The sequence below is a fragment of the Colias philodice genome, chromosome 8, assembly GCF_061535455.1.
Source record: "Colias philodice isolate Cphi_HAF_F1 chromosome 8, ilColPhil1 Martin Lab GWU primary, whole genome shotgun sequence".
In the NCBI taxonomy this organism is placed as follows: Eukaryota; Metazoa; Arthropoda; class Insecta; order Lepidoptera; family Pieridae; genus Colias; species Colias philodice.
This window is the reverse complement of record NC_143093.1, coordinates 4,070,621-4,090,168: the sequence shown is the minus strand read 5'-3', so window position 1 is coordinate 4,090,168 and position 19,548 is coordinate 4,070,621. Positions and strand designations below refer to the sequence as shown.

Genomic DNA, 19,548 nt, shown 5'->3' with positions numbered 1-19,548 from the left:
CAGTTCCTATACTTTTAATATGCATTCAATCACAATGATAGATATGTACCTGTGCAGACAGGTTGGATAGCACTTACAGTCTGGAACGTGACTAAGAAGCTATTAGAGCAATTTAAGGTAATTGACTCAACTACCGCGGAATTATATGCAGAAAACTATGTTTGCACCTGGCTATGCGATGCGTGTAATAATCGTATAATGCGTTTGCTTCCGACTGTTATTATCATTGTGATCAATCAATTTTTATTATACCTCGTCAAGTGTAAGGTTCTTTACGCATAATATAATTCAATGCACATGTAAAGAAAAAAGGTAATAGATTTATTTTTTAAAGAAAAGTGTTTTTGTCTGCATTAACCACGCCCGACCACCGAAAGAGAGTATTAAAAGTTCGCACATATTAAAATCCAACATAAAAAAAGCTATCAAACTATATTGTCACGATCTTAACAACTACGTCATCCGTACAACAAAAGTATTAAAGCACCATCAGCTTATACAGAGCATCATAAAATATTTTTTCACACCAATATCAGAACATCAATGAGACTGCCCATGTGCGGCGACGTCACCGGCGCCATGTTAGCATATGGAGGCCATGGGGCTGACAGATATTGTAAATAATGTTTGAAGCACACCTACCGCTGACCTATGAGCGAAGTATGGGATTTCTGGTTAAGATAAAGTAGAAAAGGCGCGCGAAAAAGACGTTATTAGTTAAAGTAGCTTATTATAAAACACTCTTTTTAGTTGTAGAGACTGGTTTTAAAGCCAATTTTGTTATAATAAAGACCAGGCGAAGCTCTATTTTCCTTTGAGATTAGTCTTCAATATTTGAAGACTTAAAACTATTATAGTGATATTACAATCTTTTTAATTTGCGGTGTTTGTTTTAATAATGTTATGCTGTTTATATTATAAAAATATTTCGCTCATACAGCAGAACAAAAAATGTAAGAATGTTATAAAACAGTGCTAGTTACCGTAGCGCTACAATTACGCGCAATTTAAGAAGCATATTTAAGTAATTAAGACGCTGTGTAAACATCACACATTCCTCCATAATAACAGAGTAGCGAAGCTACAAAACTTCAGTTTTTTTATTATGTATTCAAGCATGCTTACAAAAACATTCCAAAACATAAGCATACTTTTCCCTGCGAAAAGAATCTTTCCCACTTGTGAGAAAATAAACAGAATAAATTTATCAAAATAAACATAATAATAATAAAGTCATATCGCGTGTTATCAGCTGTAGCTTACACGCAAACAGTTTTTGTTGTAAATGCAAATAGTTGCAAAATGAGACGAATAATAGGGGCAGCCTGGGAAATGTCGATGATAAGGTGATAGCAAGGATTTAATCCGATCATGTATTTATCACAAGCTTTCACGTGAACGCTAACGTGGGAATCGATGGTAAATCATTCGAATCATTCCAATACACGCCGGCGGTAATAAATTTTTTGATTAAATTTTTCGCACGCATATTTTCCGTGCAAATAATTTAACCAATTTCAGCTTGGTATTGGAGTTTTTTGCATATTTTGGTAGTCAGTTTATAAATTAATATATTATGGATAAAATGTAACATGATACTAGAAAAAAAAATAGGTATATAGGTACTTAAACATTAATATTTAAATATTTATATTACGTGTATGTATTGTGAAAAACGTAATTTATGGATCCTCTTTTTTTTATAAAATATAAGGAAATATAAAAAATGTATAAGTCATTCAAAAGTATAGACATACAAACAGACAAGATAATTCAGATAAGTCCTTCTCAATATTCAATATTTAACAAACGTCATATTGTCAATTGCACGTCTTGGCATGTCTCTATCAAGATAACCAATATTATCTCATATGACATATTGATTTTTTCGTGTGAATTAGGCCTTAACTTAATATTTTACTTAACAGGATGCTTATACCCACCTTATACCACTCTTTTACGATTATAAACATTCAACTTATATTTTATTATAATCTTAGATTTAATTCTCTATGTATTTTATTAATTTATATATTTTCTATACTACCAATTCCGAATAATAAAACCGGCCAAGTGCGAGTCGGGCTCGCGCACAAAGGGTTCCGTAGCAGCAAATATAATAAATTACAGTTAAATCAACCTATCTCAAAAACTATAAGAGATACTTTGATCAAACCAAAAATCGTTGAAAGAGTTAATTAGCATGCATCACCTCTATTTTTTTTAGAATTTTATACCCCGTAGTTATAAAAATAGAGGGGGGGGGACATACTTTTTACGACTTTGAGAGCTGATATCTCAAAAACCGTTCACTTTAAGAAAAATGTTTTTTAGAAAACTTTATATCATTTTAAAAGACCTTTCCATTGATACCCCACACGGGTATGTACATCGAAAAAAAAAATTTCATCCCTCAGTTACATGTATGGGGGGCCCCACCCCCAATTCTTTTTTTTACTATTTAGTGTCATATTTTTGTAGCGGTTCATACAACACATATTCCCATCAAATTTCATCACTGTAGTACTTATAGTTTCCGAGTAAATCGGCTGTGACAGACGGACAGACGGACAGACGGACAGACGGACATGACGAAACTATAAGGGTTCCGTTTTTGCCATTTTGGCTACGGAACCCTAAAAAAAAGATAAAGACATGACAATAGACACTCCTTCATTAGATATCACAAAAAATAACAATAGAATTTATAGTTAGGTATATAAATGACATGATTTAATGCTACGCAAAATGGTCCCCACGGCATCGGCATAATAAATCATGGAAAGAGTTTTTGTCATACAATACCTATACATAATAATATATTTTACCTATAACATTAGCATATATGAGATAAAAAAAATATATTGAGTAGTTATCAATATCTTCTCATAGCCTATCTTTATTTCTATTCAAATTGATTAATGAACATAATAAGCAAAACATAGAATATACACTACTCAAAACAAAATAGGGCCCACCTACACTTATCTCAAAGTTTTGCCTACACGTAATTTATAGGGTAGTTATTGGGGTACTTGAGTATTCCCTTACGTTTTTGACATGTTAACGAAACTTTATTGCTGTTTTAACTATTCTTTTTAATCTTTTTCTCAAGTGGGTAACCAGAAAAAGTAAAATGTTTCATAATCACGTTATTTCAAAATTCTCAATCACTTGTGTTCAAAGTCTCATTCTGAATGTTACTGTAGCACATCGTTATTTTTTATAGTTTAATTTGGTTTCGGTATTATTCGTGATTATTATGCCTGGATCTCGCGTTCATATGGATATGGAAACGGCAGCAAGAGCAGTTGCTTTGCTTCAAGAAGGAAATTCTCAGAGGTCGGTGGCAATACGTCTTGGTGTGTCACGTCGAGCTATCCGAAATGCTTGGCATCGTTATCAAGAGACAGGTAGTGTTGCTAGAAGACGTGGAACAGGAAGTACTCGGGCTACAACAGCCCAAGAAGACCGGTACATCAGACTAACAGCGCGTCGGCAGCGGAAGGTAACAGCCCGTGCCTTACAAAATCAACTGCGGCAATCTACTGGCACGCGAGTGAGTGATCAAACCATTCGGAATCGACTTCATGAAGGTGGCCAAAGGTCCAGAACTCGCGCTGTTCGACTGAAATTGACAAGTGCTCATCGTGCACCACGATTAAGGTTTGCTCGTGATCACTCAGACTGGTCTATGGATAACTGGGGGACAGTATTGTTTACGGACGAAACTAAAGTGAAGTTTTTAAGTGACGATCGTCGAGTGCGTGTATGGAGAAGGGAAGGTGAACGTTTTTCTGAACCTTGTGTCCACGGAACAGACCGATTCTTGATGGAGGTACCGTAACTGCTACTACCTATGTCGAACGGGTCATCCGGCCTCACGTGATCCCATTTTCACAAAGAATTGGCGAAGAATTCATCTTAATACAAGATAATGCCCGCCCACATACAGCCCGTATCACTCAAAGAGTACTCTCTGATGCCAATATAAGAGTTCTGCCGTGGCCAGCCATGAGCCCTGACCTCAATCCAATAGAGCATGTGTGGGATCAATTAAAAAGGAGCGTCAAAGCAAATTTCAGCAACGTAAACAGCCAACAAGATCTCATAAATGCTCTTAAAGTCTGTTGGGAGCAAATACCTGAAGAAAATGTAACCCATTTGATTGAAAGTGTCCCAGATAGGCTCAGAGAGTGCATACGGAGCAGAGGGGGTCCCACACGCTACTAATTACAAAATAAACCAGATTTTTTTTTGTTAATAAAGGTTTTATTGAAACTTTTGTCATATGTCTTATTTGTGCAATTTTTCTCTAATACTGTTAATTATGCATAATTTTCATAAAATCGCTAATTTTTGCTTAAGTTTACGTTAAATCAATTGTCCTACACCTTGTTCGTTTATACCCAATCATAAAATAAGAAAAAAGTGAAGAGTTTTTACAACACAGCAAAAAATCAGGGTGGGCCCTATTTTGTTTTGAGTAGTGTAGATACATAATACATTGCACAACCTTATTTACCTACACTGCTTATACAGGTCAATTTATAATGTTTATAATACAATGGGCTTATAAAGCTAATATCGATAATATTCATTAATATTGAACAGTACTTACAACTCCTTATAATTTATAACAGACAATACTATAGAAACTAAATTATATTTGAAATGGTTCACCTTGTATAGAACAACTTTCATTCCGATAAGGAACATAAACAGCAAGGGTATTTGCTTATGCTGCAGAGCGATATTATCAAATACAAGTGTTAAATAACGCTTATATACGCAAACTTATGAGGTCAGCTAGTTTATATTAAAAACAAAACTGTTTTGGTTTAAGCAATAACATTAAACAAATGATAAAACAATTTGAACGTGTGCAATAATGGATTTATCACGTTCTTCATAATTTTAAATACAATTTGGTATGTATAATTAGATATATCTAATATCTATCTATCTATTATTATATTATTCTATCTTTAGTTTCGAAATAAATCTTAATAATTTGCGAAATGAATTAATATTCCGATTTGCAATATTGTCCGATAAATTAAGTATAATTGGGACTTGAATAGCGGTCCAACCGGTGCCTTTTCGATATCCAAATTAGCAACGTTGTTAACATTGTCTCGCGCTGTTTAGTATCAAAATTCTATAATTTTATCAGTTTCTTGTATTAATTAATTTGTTGGTTTAATATTTTTATGATATAGTAACTTTATTTCCTATATTTTGCCTATGATTTCGTAATTATAACATAATGATGTGACGATAGACTTTATTGAATTTGAGGTTGAGTTACTACCTAAGTAATAGGGTTATTGTATATCCCCAAATCTGATATTTATGTTATCGATAATGAGACGTGAAATGTAAATAAACAAAGTTTTACAGCCGAACCCGCATGTGTTTTCACAGACGCGCGTGAGAAAGAGCCGTGCGGTTTGCGCACTGAATACTAACTATTGGAGTATTTCACTTGTGTTTTCATTGGCCTACTTTATTACGTTTTGTGTGATTCCCAGGCCAAGGTTCACAATGGTTTTGTCATGTAATTTTTAGTATAAATCTCAAATCTGCTGAACTAAAATCTACCTTATACTGAAAGAGTAGTAGAAAGCTACTAGACGGGACAAGTATAGGACAAGGGTCGTATTACTTTATTTTTTTAGTAGTATACCTAAAAGTATATGAAAATAATAGAGCTACAAAGACAAATAAAAGAAAAATAAATACTAAAACCTTAATTAAATGTTCACAAACAAAAGACTTCAACGCATTGTTCGTATTTACGCACGTTTTGTCACAGTTGCATTGATATAATTATATTTATAGTCTGTCCACTATAAGAATTGCTTTTTGACAGCTCGACGGGTGAGACCAGAAGTGATGTTCAAAAGATTATCGATTGTGATACCATTTCAATTATAAATTCAAAATATTATCATAAATCGAATCAGTTACGTAAATAATAATTACAACGTAAACGTATTAATAAGATATGTAATAATAAGACCACATATCTATGCATTGTATGTTAAAACTAAACTAAACTAATATTTTATTATTTATTGGTTTCTATCTTACAATTTGGTTGTCTTTACGTTTAAATTATATAACATAATAGAAGAGTTTTTCTGTATCGGATATATTTTACAGAGTATTTCTATCGATTATTTTAATCTATCGACCCATCATTGAATAATTCTGTGTAGGCATCACTAAGTGGGCGGGACCTGTCCATGAAGTACGATAATTATTTGTATGAAATCTTATCATAGACAATACAATCCTACATGGGCGTGAAGCTGTCAAAAAGCAAATAATATAATGGACAGAGTATAGTTTATAATTTATCCAGCTATTAGAGTTTAATTATGCACCATACTTTGAGGTTTCTATCTAGACTTTAGGCCATAATATTTTTTTTAATTATATAGGTAAGATTAAAAGTGCACAAAACAGATAAGTCCATCCAAAAAGTATTTCTAGAGAAATTCGCATTGCCCATTCAAAATAATCTCTGATCAAGAGATAAATTATAACGGCTGCCAGATCGTAACCGATACCGCGGGTCGGTTTTTCTTAATTAAATTTAATGTCCCGGTATCATTGCAGTGAAACGGTCATAATTCACCGGCTTTCTAATGTCCACAAAAACTGTCTCGTGGCTTTACCAACAATCGTGATAACGAAGCAAGCGGAGCACGAAACGATACTTTAATCATCCTTCAAATTGGTTTTCTATCTTACATTCTGTACAAGTTATTGGTACCCTATCGATGATTATATACCGATGCTGTTAAGATATAAAAAACCATTTAAAATATAGCACTACAATTAAAAGTAGAATGTACAAATCAAACCAATTGCATTTGAAACGTATTATCAACGGCTTAGTAAAGCATTATCCATTAAATACCCATTCATTGTATAACATGGGACTTAAGGTAGTCCAAAGATTTATAGGTTTAATGAACTAGAGCTAAATACAGTGACCGCTACACATTCACTGCATTAAAGTCTCTATACGGCCAAGTAAAAGCCACAATACTTGTAGCGAGCAACAATAGCAGGCCGCTGCGCCGCACCGCCGGCGGACACGGCCACTCTAGCTATACGTACCCATGTATACTTTCCGCATTGAGATTGCGTGCCGCGTGCCGGAGGCTGCGGACAATTTATAGCTCAGTGGAACCACGAGTACATGCTTGTTATTATTTAACGGGTCTCTGAAACTTGGACACCGGACGCCCGAGGCTATCGCGAATGCAAACCCGATCGATCAAAAACCAACCGCTCGTCGCCTTTATTGGGCAAAATTGTCCTCGGAACGAAACGGATCGCAATAATTAAACAACTTGTGATATGTCGAAGTATTTGCATTCAAAATGGTCAACATTTGCATTCCGAATTGGATAAATTGGCTTCAGAGATTTAAATGTAACCAAATTCGTAATTTAAATACCGTTCGCTATATTCGGCTCTCGTTTTTTGCCAAGATCGATTTGAATAATATTATAGAGGTGTCCAGACCGAATCCGTTGCAATACCTTACATAGCACGTGCGGTTGTATCGAATATCGTTGGCGATGCAATGACGAATGACTCGGTTGCTTAACAACTTTTCGAGCCGGTTTTACGCTTCTCAGAGCTTGTCTAATAAAGACTCATATTTATCTCAGTTTTTCTAAAATATATCAGTTTGAAAATCTTCATGTACCTCGTTATTGTAATCATTTGTAATCTAAATCTTGACAACTTTTTACAATAAAGCAGCATCCACATACCAGAGGCATTATAAAATGGGCAGAGAACGTACTGCATTGTCCAAACTACACCATTAGCTGCATTAGGCCGGTTTATGGTTTACGTACAAGCGCCTATAGTCATGAAACTCCTTTTAGAGCTTTGAGTGCGAGCGAGAAGGTTTGTTCTTAAGGAGCGACTTCAGTTGACCGGCCTTGCGGCACGCGCCAACCGTCAACCAGTACGATCTGATTAACTCACTTCATTTATACATTCTATACCCGCCGCCCACGCTTTACACAAACTGAGCATAAAATATCAACATCCAGTACCGTTATTCAGTGTTTAGAAAGGAATATTGCAATCGAAAGTAGAGCAAAACGTTTTAAATTCATATCCCGAGCCGCTCGATAATTTAGTCAACGCACGTTCTTACAATGACCATGGTTAGAGACCTAGAGCGCAATTGGTCTTTATAGCCTCTATTGTCTACAATATATGATCATTCGTTGTTTATTGCAGAGATAACACTGTCAATTGGACGAATATATTGGATATATTGGATATATTGGATAACACTGTCATAACAGTTGTAGCTATACAATTCTACATAAAATAGTATTGTAACTTGTAAGTATACAAGGATAACATACACAACTACATAATTTTATTTAAATGCTCAAATCAAGATAATAAAGCAGTTAGAATGCATTATACGAGAAAGTTGCCTCTTAGAATAAAAAGATGTGGCTAACGCTGAAACAAAGCGGTGAGGACGGTCACTAAAAACAAATATTCGTAGAATTGAATGCAAAATCGTTCGATTTTTCTCGAACGTCAGATCAAGCTTGATATGGAAAAGAAGCCAATTAGAGTTTTGCGAATACCAAAGCTCTTAAATCGGATGATGACTGGACAGCGGTTTAGGCTTCGAAGAATGGCCGATAAATTCCAAGGACCTTTGTGAATAATATAATAATGCCTCATTAGTGTTTAACATTTGTCCTTTTCGGTAATTATACTGTATTTTTATACGTATATATGTACATAAATTTTGATATACTTATTTTATAAAAAAATAAAAATTCAAATCAGTGAAATACATGGAATAATATGACATGTATGTTTTTTCAACAATGGATAGTTATCCTCCTACATAGATTCATAAATTCGGATGAACTTAAATATTTTTGTTTGGGCATTGGACATGCATAATATTACTATTTATTATCTTATGTTCTTGTGTGGTACGTATTTGCATATAAAACATGAAGTCAATTTTCCTCTGACTTATGTTAAACCGTTTGTCCATTCTAAAACACAATAGCATTATATGTACGTATGTATCGTACAAAAACAAGTTATGAATAATATATCAATGCCACAAAAAGCATTTTTATTTAAATGGTGTTTAAAAATTTATGGTTTTGACGTCGTAAAATCCTGTCACAAATTGGCTGTAATTCTTTGTTTCGAGTATAAAATCCGTTGAAATGGACCTCTAGGGTGATTATAGATGATTGTAGTTATAAAATGCATATTTAATAAGAGCGTAAATGCAGTCGCGGTGTCCTTGTTAATTCGCCCGATGAAGAATGTGTAATATCATATTTCAAGTTGGTGAGGCGACGGTAATGACCACACTCAAACCAACCAGTTTCAGGATTTATGATTGCGACTCAATAATGTATGCGATAAAATGTTCTATATTGATATGTGATACGAATATTTTTATAACAAAGATCTAGGATTAGGTATGGAAATGAAAATTAAAAAAAGAAACAGAACCTTCAAGGCATATAAAACTTTAAGTTTACTTCCAGTTATGATAATAATAATCGATTCTCCAAGGGCTGTAAAAGTCACAAAGGTCGAAATTCATTTATTATTTATTATAATAACATCTATCAATAACTCAATAATCGTATTTAACGATTCGCTGAATCATTGTCTTTTGTCCGTGTCACGTACGAGGCTTGTTTGGAAACCACTAAAGTTTAACACAATGGCTGAACCCAAACACTCTATTGTGTTGGTCGGTGAAAAAATATTCAGCCCTCGCGCATGTCTGATCCTATTCAAATAAGCCTATCTGTCTATATCGTATTTATCCAATATTTTATTTGCACAAATGCATTTGGATGCAAATATTATACTAATATTTTAAGGATTAAAAGTTATGATGGTATCTCATTTTCGAAAATAGTGAAATCTAAGCGGAAGTAACAACTTATTAAACTGTACGTAATTCAAAATACTAGTTAATATTTGATGTAACACCTATACCTACCATCCTTTGTAAACATTTAGAAAAATCATTTTAAATAGAGTCCAGTTTCAAAATAAAGAGCAAAAAATGGCGGCTAGCATTGTACACATGACACCTTACCATAAAATGGACTTTTCTAGCTACTTGGAATGTGTATTGTGTATTTAACATCGGCTGCACGTGAAGCACATATCGACCCGGCAGTGGACATACTGTTTGTTCATCTCGTTAGAGCTACCGTCCCGCCTACAACTCAGCACTAACCAATAGCAACAGATTATCCAACTTGTCATTAAGCACTGCAGGTGCATATTTATCACGTATTGATTCTCCTCTAGTATCTCGATAATTCTCAACGGTGTACATTAAACCGCCTCATCAATCATAAATGCGTATACATAGCCGGCGAATGTGACTTTTCAGTTTTTACCACGCATCACTCCGCGCTCGTATCCGTGACCAAACGTTCGTATGAGTAATGCAATTTTGATTAACTTCCAACACGAAGAGCAACAATTGTGGTCGATAATGGAGACATTACTTCGTGACGTGGCTTGCGTTTCAATGCGAAGTGAATAAGAAATGCGACGTCGATAAGACTACTCATATAATTATTATTGTTAATTGTTATTTCGATTGCCTTTGTTTACTTTTGGTTTTAAAAGAACGTGTGAAGCTTAGAAGCTAGTTACGTATGAGGTAATCGTTAAGATTGTAATGTAAACATTACAGTATAGATTCCCATGATTAACAATTATAAAAAAATCGTCCTCGATAGTAACGTTGTTTTCGTAACACGCAAAACGCTCGTAACGCCTGCCTACTTTCACTCGAACAATGGTATTCAACTCACGAAGTAGTTGGTACCATTAGACCAAGTCACGAGGACAGTCAGACCGCTGTAATCACCCAAATTATCAATATACACCAACATAATGTCTTTGGCTTACAATAATAACTGGTCAGCAGATAATAATAACTGGTTTTTGAAATTCATTCAATAGTGAAACATAATATTAACCATACTCACATTGTATCCAATTAAATATCATAATCAATTATTATTAAATCGAATATGTTTGCTCTACAGAAATCTTGTACACTAGGAAACATGTAAAAGTTTAAAGTTTACTTACAATGGTAAACAGTCTGTCATGTATCCATTGTAGCACTTTATTTGAGGAAGCCAGCGAACCACCTTTTTAAATATACACAAGAAATAACTTTACATATTATATACCCGATATGTGCTTCGAGGTGCGAACTTTAGGGGTAAGTAAAGTTGAGGCGTGAACGCTAAATCGCAGCTCAAATACAGAGGTGTGAAAAGCCTGATCTCGGCTCTTTTATTGTGAAGCCGACTGACCGGTTCAGTAAATCAAAATAACCGCTACTAATGCGTGATCTATGTAGCTGTGATAAACATATCCTCTTATTTTTAATTCATATGCCTTCATTCAGTTCACACAAGGTAAGTTTTAATCAGATCTTGGGATTAATGAAACTTGCAAGTAGTAAAACGTGGTATACAATTTACATATACCTATATAATGAACTTATTATACAATACTGACGACTAGATCGTTAATAATAGATTGGTTATTATAAATAAGAACACATTAATATGCCTTGCAGTTTCCCGCCCATAAAATCTCGGCTCCAATTAATACTGATAAGTTCTAGTTTAGTAACTTAATAGCAACTGGCTAAAGATATAAAAGTATGTTTTCTATATTCAAGTAGGCAATTACAGTCAGTTACTAAATAAAAACCCCTCTTTATTCTTGTTAGCTTCTGTCGTTTTAAATAGTAAAAGGTTATAGCTATCTATAAATCCTATAGCCAGCTCTCTCTGCTCTACATAATATTTATAAACCTATAGCATTATGATCATAAAACAATTTTATATTTTGCTAATTAAAATCCACTTCAAAATTGAATAATCCAATTTGTACAATACAAACCAATTAAAGCTGAATTGACTGTATATAAATATTTATGAAACTTGATCGGTGTAATAAAAACGTATAAGTTAAGTACCGACGATGAATATAATTGACCGTTGTGTAAAAGCCCTTGAAAGGAAATTAAGAGAAAAAGGAGATGATTTTTACGACCAGAAATTTATTTTTAATCCGTCGAAAGTGAATCCTTCTTCCCGTGCCGAGATATTAAATATCATTTAGCGTGTGTTGATATTTTGTTACACGGCGAACGCAACTGCGCGTACTGAAGCGTTATTAAGCATCTTAGCACGAAACCTAATTATTCACCTTGAGGAAGTAGGGATTGATTGACTTGAGCCCACAGGAAGAGATTAAACCAGATACAGCCAAGTGACAACCTGGTGTTCGCACCCGCTTGGTCTGAACCCGTATTTCCTCAAAATAATTGATTTAATAACCGATAATTAGTTAAAGAAACTTTAAAATAATTATTGTTGTACATTTGAAAGAACTACCACTTTATTTTCTTAATTGGCTCGTTTATTTTTTAGAGATAAACCATTAGCGGCATCGCAATGAGTTGTTGCGCATTTCACGATTGTCACTTTTGTAGAGGTAGGGCACCTTATTAAGCGAAAGAAGCCAATTTAACCTTTATCGGGTAAAATCTTTGAGGTTTTAAGTAATGTCAGCCGACCATTGTTGTGTCGCCAAAGTACGTTGGTCATTCCATAATATAAACAAGACGAGGTATGGCAACATGAAACTCAATACTGTTTTATGGCATTCTTAAACCGATACATAATGGTCAGTTACCATTTATCGCCGTGATAAGCGAGTTAATTGGGGAAGTATCGAAATTCGACTATAATTACATTTCTTACTAACATTAAGTCTGGTAGATACTAATTATTAAACGCTTCGCTTTTCTTCTTCGAGCTCTACCAATTTGGATAATTGATTTAACAAAGTATGCTTTGTCGATGTTCAAATTAAATAATGAGTTTAATAATTTAAGAATTACAAGCCACATGGCGATCGTCTCATCAATACCAAAGGTATACCAATAAATAAAAAAGCCTGCGTGTTACGCTCAGGCATTTTAAAAGGGGACGACGCGACGGCGGCACGCTTAGTTTTTGTGATACTAATTTCAGTGTCTCCTTGCTTCGAATCCAACGCTAGTAGTAGGTATTATTATAAACAGAAGATAGAGAGTTCGAATCGGTGAAGAAATCATTGCATATTTTATTTTTTGTGGTCGAGATTGCAAGGGACTATAAATGGCGCAGCGAGCCCTCAGGCGAGTGCCATTTGCAATCGGTTATGGAACGACCGCGAAGCTCTTTTTGCATTATAATCGGTCGCCCCCACTCGTTCCTTTTTTACGATATCTCGATAGCGATGATTGTGAAAGAGGTTTTATACGAAATAACTATATAAAAAAATGTATTTTCTTTATGATGGAAGGTAGCAACGCAAAACTGCATTAATAAGAAGTTTATTAGGTTTTTTTTTTAAGTTATTGTAGTACGATGAGCATTCGGTATTACCTTACATTCTAGATGTATGATGGATGACACGACAGGGCAATCAAGTCGGCGGTTTAGGGACGCTTCGGACAGCATCAAGTTACACCTCACCCGCCTTGCCTCATTAGCGATGCGTCGTATATTGTAAATAATGGGCCTGACTATGATAGGTAAAATGAAGAATATGTTATCTATATTCGATGCACAACAATATGAAGATAAACAAAAAAACAATAGAAATTTTAGGCGCCAAACGCATTAATGCCCAGCATGATTCCGGAAAAGGTACTCTGTATAAATAAACAATTGGTTTTGTCGAAAACTAATAATATAAGAAATACAAGTTGACAGTGCGTCGGACAGATTGAAGCGCATTAAAATGCAGCTCGTGCGACGTCGCCCGCGCCCGCGCATCCTCTATAATAACCGCTTAGATCCCTTATGCATTATTCAACAAATCCCGCTGATCTCGCATACCAAATTTTTCGGCGAAATTCCTATTTCACCTCCTTCGCATGTTTAGATGAAAAAATTAACCGTCAGAAAGATTTTTATAGTTTGGAAATCATCATATTAAATTGAGTTATTTAAAAGAGAGGACGTGCTAATGTTTTATTTTATCAGAATAATCAGGGATTCAGGGAACAAAACCGTAAAGCAAATGCTTTGTGCATTTGCTTTACGTTGATCTATAAAAGTTTATAGAAGGCCATAGATATCGGTAAGCATTAATTACACGTCAGTCGCTCACCTCGCATTATAGGCCAGAGACCGTAATTAGCGCCGATACATCGAGGCGTCTCCGAGAACGAATTGAAAAAATAAACACCCAATACACAAAGAAGGCCTTTATCTGACCTGCTGATACAATGCCAACCTACATTCGATGTTAATTGGCTATGTTTATTTTATTCAAAGAATGCTGTTCAATGCTAACATTACAAACAAATTGAAACTCTTTCTGAGAGAACTTTCTAACATTTTAATGCACTATACTAGTACAACTTGCGCAATGTTGTAGTTAAATTTTTAAGCAATAACTACGAGTACTTTACAGCTCCTTTCCTAGGAAATTACTAATTGTAAGTAATTAAAGTAAGATTTAACCATAATAAACATTAGACAATATATTATTGCAGCGCGCCCTTTCAGACCTGAATTTTTTTTTTTTAGAATACATTAATGCTGATTTTTTTCGAATGAAACTACCAACAATTAAGCTTGGAAAAAATAAAACAAAAATTATTTGTTGTTCATTTTTCGAGAAAATTAATATTTTCTTTATGTGCTCAAATGCGGACATTCGGTTCAAGTGGTATGGCTCAAGTAGTATATGCAAAGTATGGGAGATTTTTCAATAAAATTAAAAATTGTCTGTATTGAAATGTTTTTATTTTATTTTAATGTTTTTATTACAGGAATGGAATTTTGGTAAATTATAAAGTCATACGCACGACCATTTTTCCCACACAAGAAGAATAATTTGATGCCCCAAGGACATGGTTGGCCTTTTACATACTGTTTAGCAGAATGCTTTCCCGTAAAAGGAACGATTTGTTCATCAACACACAGTTCTTTTTCTAATGGTATTTCTAAGCATCGGCTTCGGATTGCGTCATAGATGGGTCGAACTTTATAGAATGCATCTTTACAATTTGAAGGCATTTTCATATTATCTACAAGATGTAAATTATTCCGAAGTTCGAAGAATCTGTCTCTCGTCATATTTTCTGTGACATAACAACATAAGCATACCCCTAGTATGCTTATGTTGGTTTCCCAGTACATTTTAAAAACCGGATAGTTAAATATCCCAGTTGCCATATGTAAGCCAACTAAGACTTCAATTTCATTGCTGGTAGTAGGTCGAAACCTGGTTTTTCCCGACTGAACAGCATATATATATTTGTCATTTCAGCCATTTGACGAAATAACCCTTCAGGTACATACTTGTGATAGTAATCTAGAGAACTTTGTACGATGGGATCAACAGCTATTGGTGGGGAAAAATCAGTCGATATTGTATTTTCAATTTTTCGGTGCCTCCACTTTATATTCTGTTTAGGTGTGAGATAGTCAAATGTCTCACCATTCGATGTAGATTCCTCCTCCTCAATATCCATATCTGCTCCTGGTTCCTCCAAAACTGGCTCGAAATCAATAGGCAATCTTTCTTCGTCCTCGCTCTCGTCTTCATTTCCGTCCGATAAGTCAAGTGGAACATACTCCCTCTGATTCTGACTTATGACATCGACACCCAAGCGGATATATCTTGTATCTTGAGCTTGATTAGTACAGCCCACATCCTCATCATCTGAAGACAGCTCCAAGTCCGAAAGATTTCCATCTTGCAGAAGCTTCCAGGCCTCTCTTGAGAACATATTTAAAAAGATTATCTGAAAAAATATATCAGATTTATTTATTTCGTTTTAATTTAAATAAAATTAAATTTAAATGAATGTGCATAAAAGAAAAAGTTTATTTTGTTCCAATACAACCGTTATTGAACGTTACGAAAAATATATCCACTTGAAACCGCACGTCCACATTCGTAGACATTACGAATATTCACGTTTTAGTGTACAAATAACAAAATTTTTACACATAAAATACTTTGATCTATAACTTTACACCATAATTAATCGATATATATATTTTTTAATACCTATCTTAGGAAAAATCTTAATATTTTCAAATAAAGTAAATCACTCACCTACGCAATTCTAAGATACACCGGTTACTGGTTCAAAAGTTGTCGACTAGTACGAAATCGCGGCAAAACATGGCGTTAGTGGTATCGAGTTTCGTAGCTCATAATGTTCTCATGCGATTACATTAGGATCTGGTTACATGACACTTGTTTTTGGTAAGATAATTAACAAAATGCTTTATGTCCTCAATTGTGCACCGTAGGTTTGAAAGGGTTAAAACGAACATAGTCCGTTCAAATGTTTTACTTTCAAAACGATCAGTTTCTATACAATATATTGCCAAAGGCTTACAAAGGTTTGTATGTACTTATTACGCACCAGCGTCTATCAATGCAAATAAAGCAAGACGAACTCTACGAACGTTGTTAATTAAGAACTAGGTCAAAATCATTACTATTAATCAACGGCAAAAAAATCATTCTTCATCCTTTGAATTGCTATGATATGGAGCTTTGTTTCACGTATACTGTTATGCATACAAAATGATAAAGTAAAGATGGAAGTTAGTGAAGAGACATTTAAAATGACACATGGTCTTAGCATTGAATTACCCTTCAGTGTCGACCAGACGTTTTATCTTTGTGATTGCGCTTCAAGCACATAATAAAAATAGGTCTACATTAGATCAAAGTTTGAGTGGAAAGATGATAGTGCCTAATTAACGAATAGCTCAAGTACCTTGGGAAATTTACATTCAAGAGAAGCTAAAAGGGTTTGTTACACACAGATAGCTATTGGTACTTATACTTTATTGTTGTACTTGTGTAGTTTTACATAACTATATGATATCACAGCAGATTCAATGAGCTCAATAGACAGGCTAAGGCAAGCGTCTCGAACGGAACACGTGTCGTTGATTGCCCCCAATTGGCGAGCGAATAAAAACAATCGTCGCTTAAAAATAACCGTGATTTCATACAGCAACATGTGATGGATGTTTTCTCTTAGTGGAATCGGAGCGTGGTGTTCCCAGGCTCATCCCATGTGAAATGTCCTGACGCCGCGATCCCATGAACTGCCGAAACGATTCTGGATCACTAACGATCATAGTGAAAACATATGTAAGGAGCAGAGGAAACTCTTCCGGAATTTCACATTGCTTAATTGAACTCAGGGTAGCCATATGCGTGCGATTACTGGCCATCTGATGTTTTATCACCCACTGTGATACGGCGACATCCGTATTTGCGGTTACACAAAATATAATATATAGGTCATTCAGGAAATAAAGCCGCAAAAAAGTTCTCATGGCATATTTTTATCACTTTTTCATATTCAAAAGTTAAAAACAACCACATATCGTATGTTAGGCATTTATTACATCCGCTGCCTTGATAAAGATAATGACATGAACTACTATTTATTGCATACCTACTACATACAGCTTAACTTTTAAAGAGCGGTATTAAGACAGCTCACAAATAGGTACATAAAAGTTGTAAGTTGGAGAATTATCTTACCAACTACATCGCAACTTTAATTCGTATAACGTGGCACAAACGGCTTTATTCAAACATTCAAAAAAACATTAGTCATGATGTCAACATTCGGTCGTCTTAGCGTGTTTATCGTCTATTATCTATTATGTGGGGCTGGCCATTGTTGAGTCTAATATGCACTTCGTCGGGTCGGCGCCAAGAGACGCTGTTTTTAGAGTTTTTAAACAAATTAGCCTACGTATTAGTAAGTTATATTGTACTTTTTCTTGCAGACATTGCGCACATCCGCTGAGACTTACGCATGCACAATGCAAGTGCGTGGAGCAATTTATTTAGACAATTAATGCATTTAACTTGACGTCGAGTCTTCCATAAGAAATAACTCTTCCTGCTTAAGCAACATAACATATAACATCCGCTTACATAATAATATTAACTAGAAAAGTGCGAATGCTCATGTACTTATATGCGTAAGAGTACCATCACTGCTTGATAAGGTGGGACCTGTTTGTATAAAATATGTTAAGAGTGGCCATTACTAAACAGATACGCGCATTAGTACCATCCTTCTATGGAGTCATTACGGCGATGCATGACTTTGCACAGATTTACTTAAAGGATAAGAAAGATTAGCTAGATTATGAGGGATAATCCTGCTTCGCACTTCATGGATTATACTACTTAACAGCCCTTCACATTCCTAGCTACCTACTTATTGAAAATTCTTCTACTGTTATTGTTGGTAATTGCAATCTGTTTGAATTTACTGTTTCTAAATGAATTAAATCCTTGTTGAAAATATATTTAACTTGTTTGAGTACAAACTACACCAACAACTTTGTTATCATTATGGTTAGCCTAAGCCCCCATCTTATTACGAACTTTTTTTATAAAATCCAGATAAATGTTTGATTATCCAGTACTTTGTAAAGAAGTTGTGCGGTAAAGAAAAGCATGAAGGGTCAATAGAATAGTGTACAATTACAGAGCACAAAGGAAATAATGCATAAGAGAACTTAGCTGACAATTTAGGCTACTTATCAATCAGTGAATGTCGTGCGAACGCGTTATAATAGGAGGATATTATAATAAACAGCTCGCTCCCCTCCGTATCCCTCCCTAATAAATATTAATGTATGAACTTGAAGCCCCACAATGCACTGATGCTGGTACATTGACACTCAATTTGCTTTTTTGCCTGCATTATTGATTGTCTCTCGTGAAATTCGTTCTTCCTTTGGGATAAAGGTTATGATTTTGATTGACGTGCGTTTATCTAAAGGACATTGTTCACCACAATTCAAATTGGATTTTTGTAGTTTCAGTATAATAAGAGTAATTGAAACCGTATCGTATTCAGTTTAAAAATGTACATTATTCGTTTATTATACTTTCGAGTTAAAGGCGTATTCAGATAATGTAACCCTTGTTTATACGGGCCACGGGGTCACAATAAAGTATCTTTTCATTGTATTATTAAACAATTGATACACCCCCAAAAGCCGGAAGGGTCACGTGTCCCGGGTGACGAGAACGCTTTTCCCACACTTTCCCACGCCATCCCTCAATGGGAAACCCAACTTGTTGATTTTGTTCCGCATTCGCCCTCATTTAACTCCGTTTCCGGAGCGTGCATTAGCTATAACAATTATTAACTTTTATTATGATTACCTGATGACATGTATAGTGTTCCTAATGACATAATGGAAATAAGAACAGAAATTAAAGTGTTTACAATCTTTTATGAATCATTGTTACAATATGTTCGGTGCTAGGTACTGCAGATAATGATATTCGGGAGAATTAAATAAATTCCAACTCTGAAGTCTTGTTTTTTAGACTTTTACGAAGCTTCTATTGGTGTTCCATTGTTCATTTGTATTCGGCGAAATT

The 19,548-nt window shown here is 34.8% G+C and overlaps 2 protein-coding genes across 2 annotated transcripts in view; both read right to left on the bottom strand.

Moving 5' to 3' along the window:
• LOC149486444 (meteorin-like protein) overlaps positions 1-19,548 on the bottom strand; it is a 30,175-nt gene that overhangs the window by 9,175 nt on the left and 1,452 nt on the right. The gene's annotated exons all lie outside the window — the stretch shown is intronic.
• Positions 15,341-16,428, bottom strand: LOC149486445 (uncharacterized). The gene is made up of 2 exons (XM_089697877.1): positions 16,219-16,428; positions 15,341-15,901 (listed from the first exon to the last, which is right to left on the bottom strand). The coding sequence occupies exon 2, from the start codon at positions 15,884-15,886 to the stop codon at positions 15,341-15,343; it is 546 nt and encodes a 181-aa protein (XP_089554003.1). The 5' UTR covers positions 15,887-15,901; positions 16,219-16,428.

What these genes read in the sequence shown, in the direction of transcription:
- LOC149486445 (XM_089697877.1), bottom strand. Translation starts at nt 15,886, where the DNA reads ATGTTCTCAAGAGAGGCCTGGAAGCTTCTGCAAGATGGAAATCTTTCG.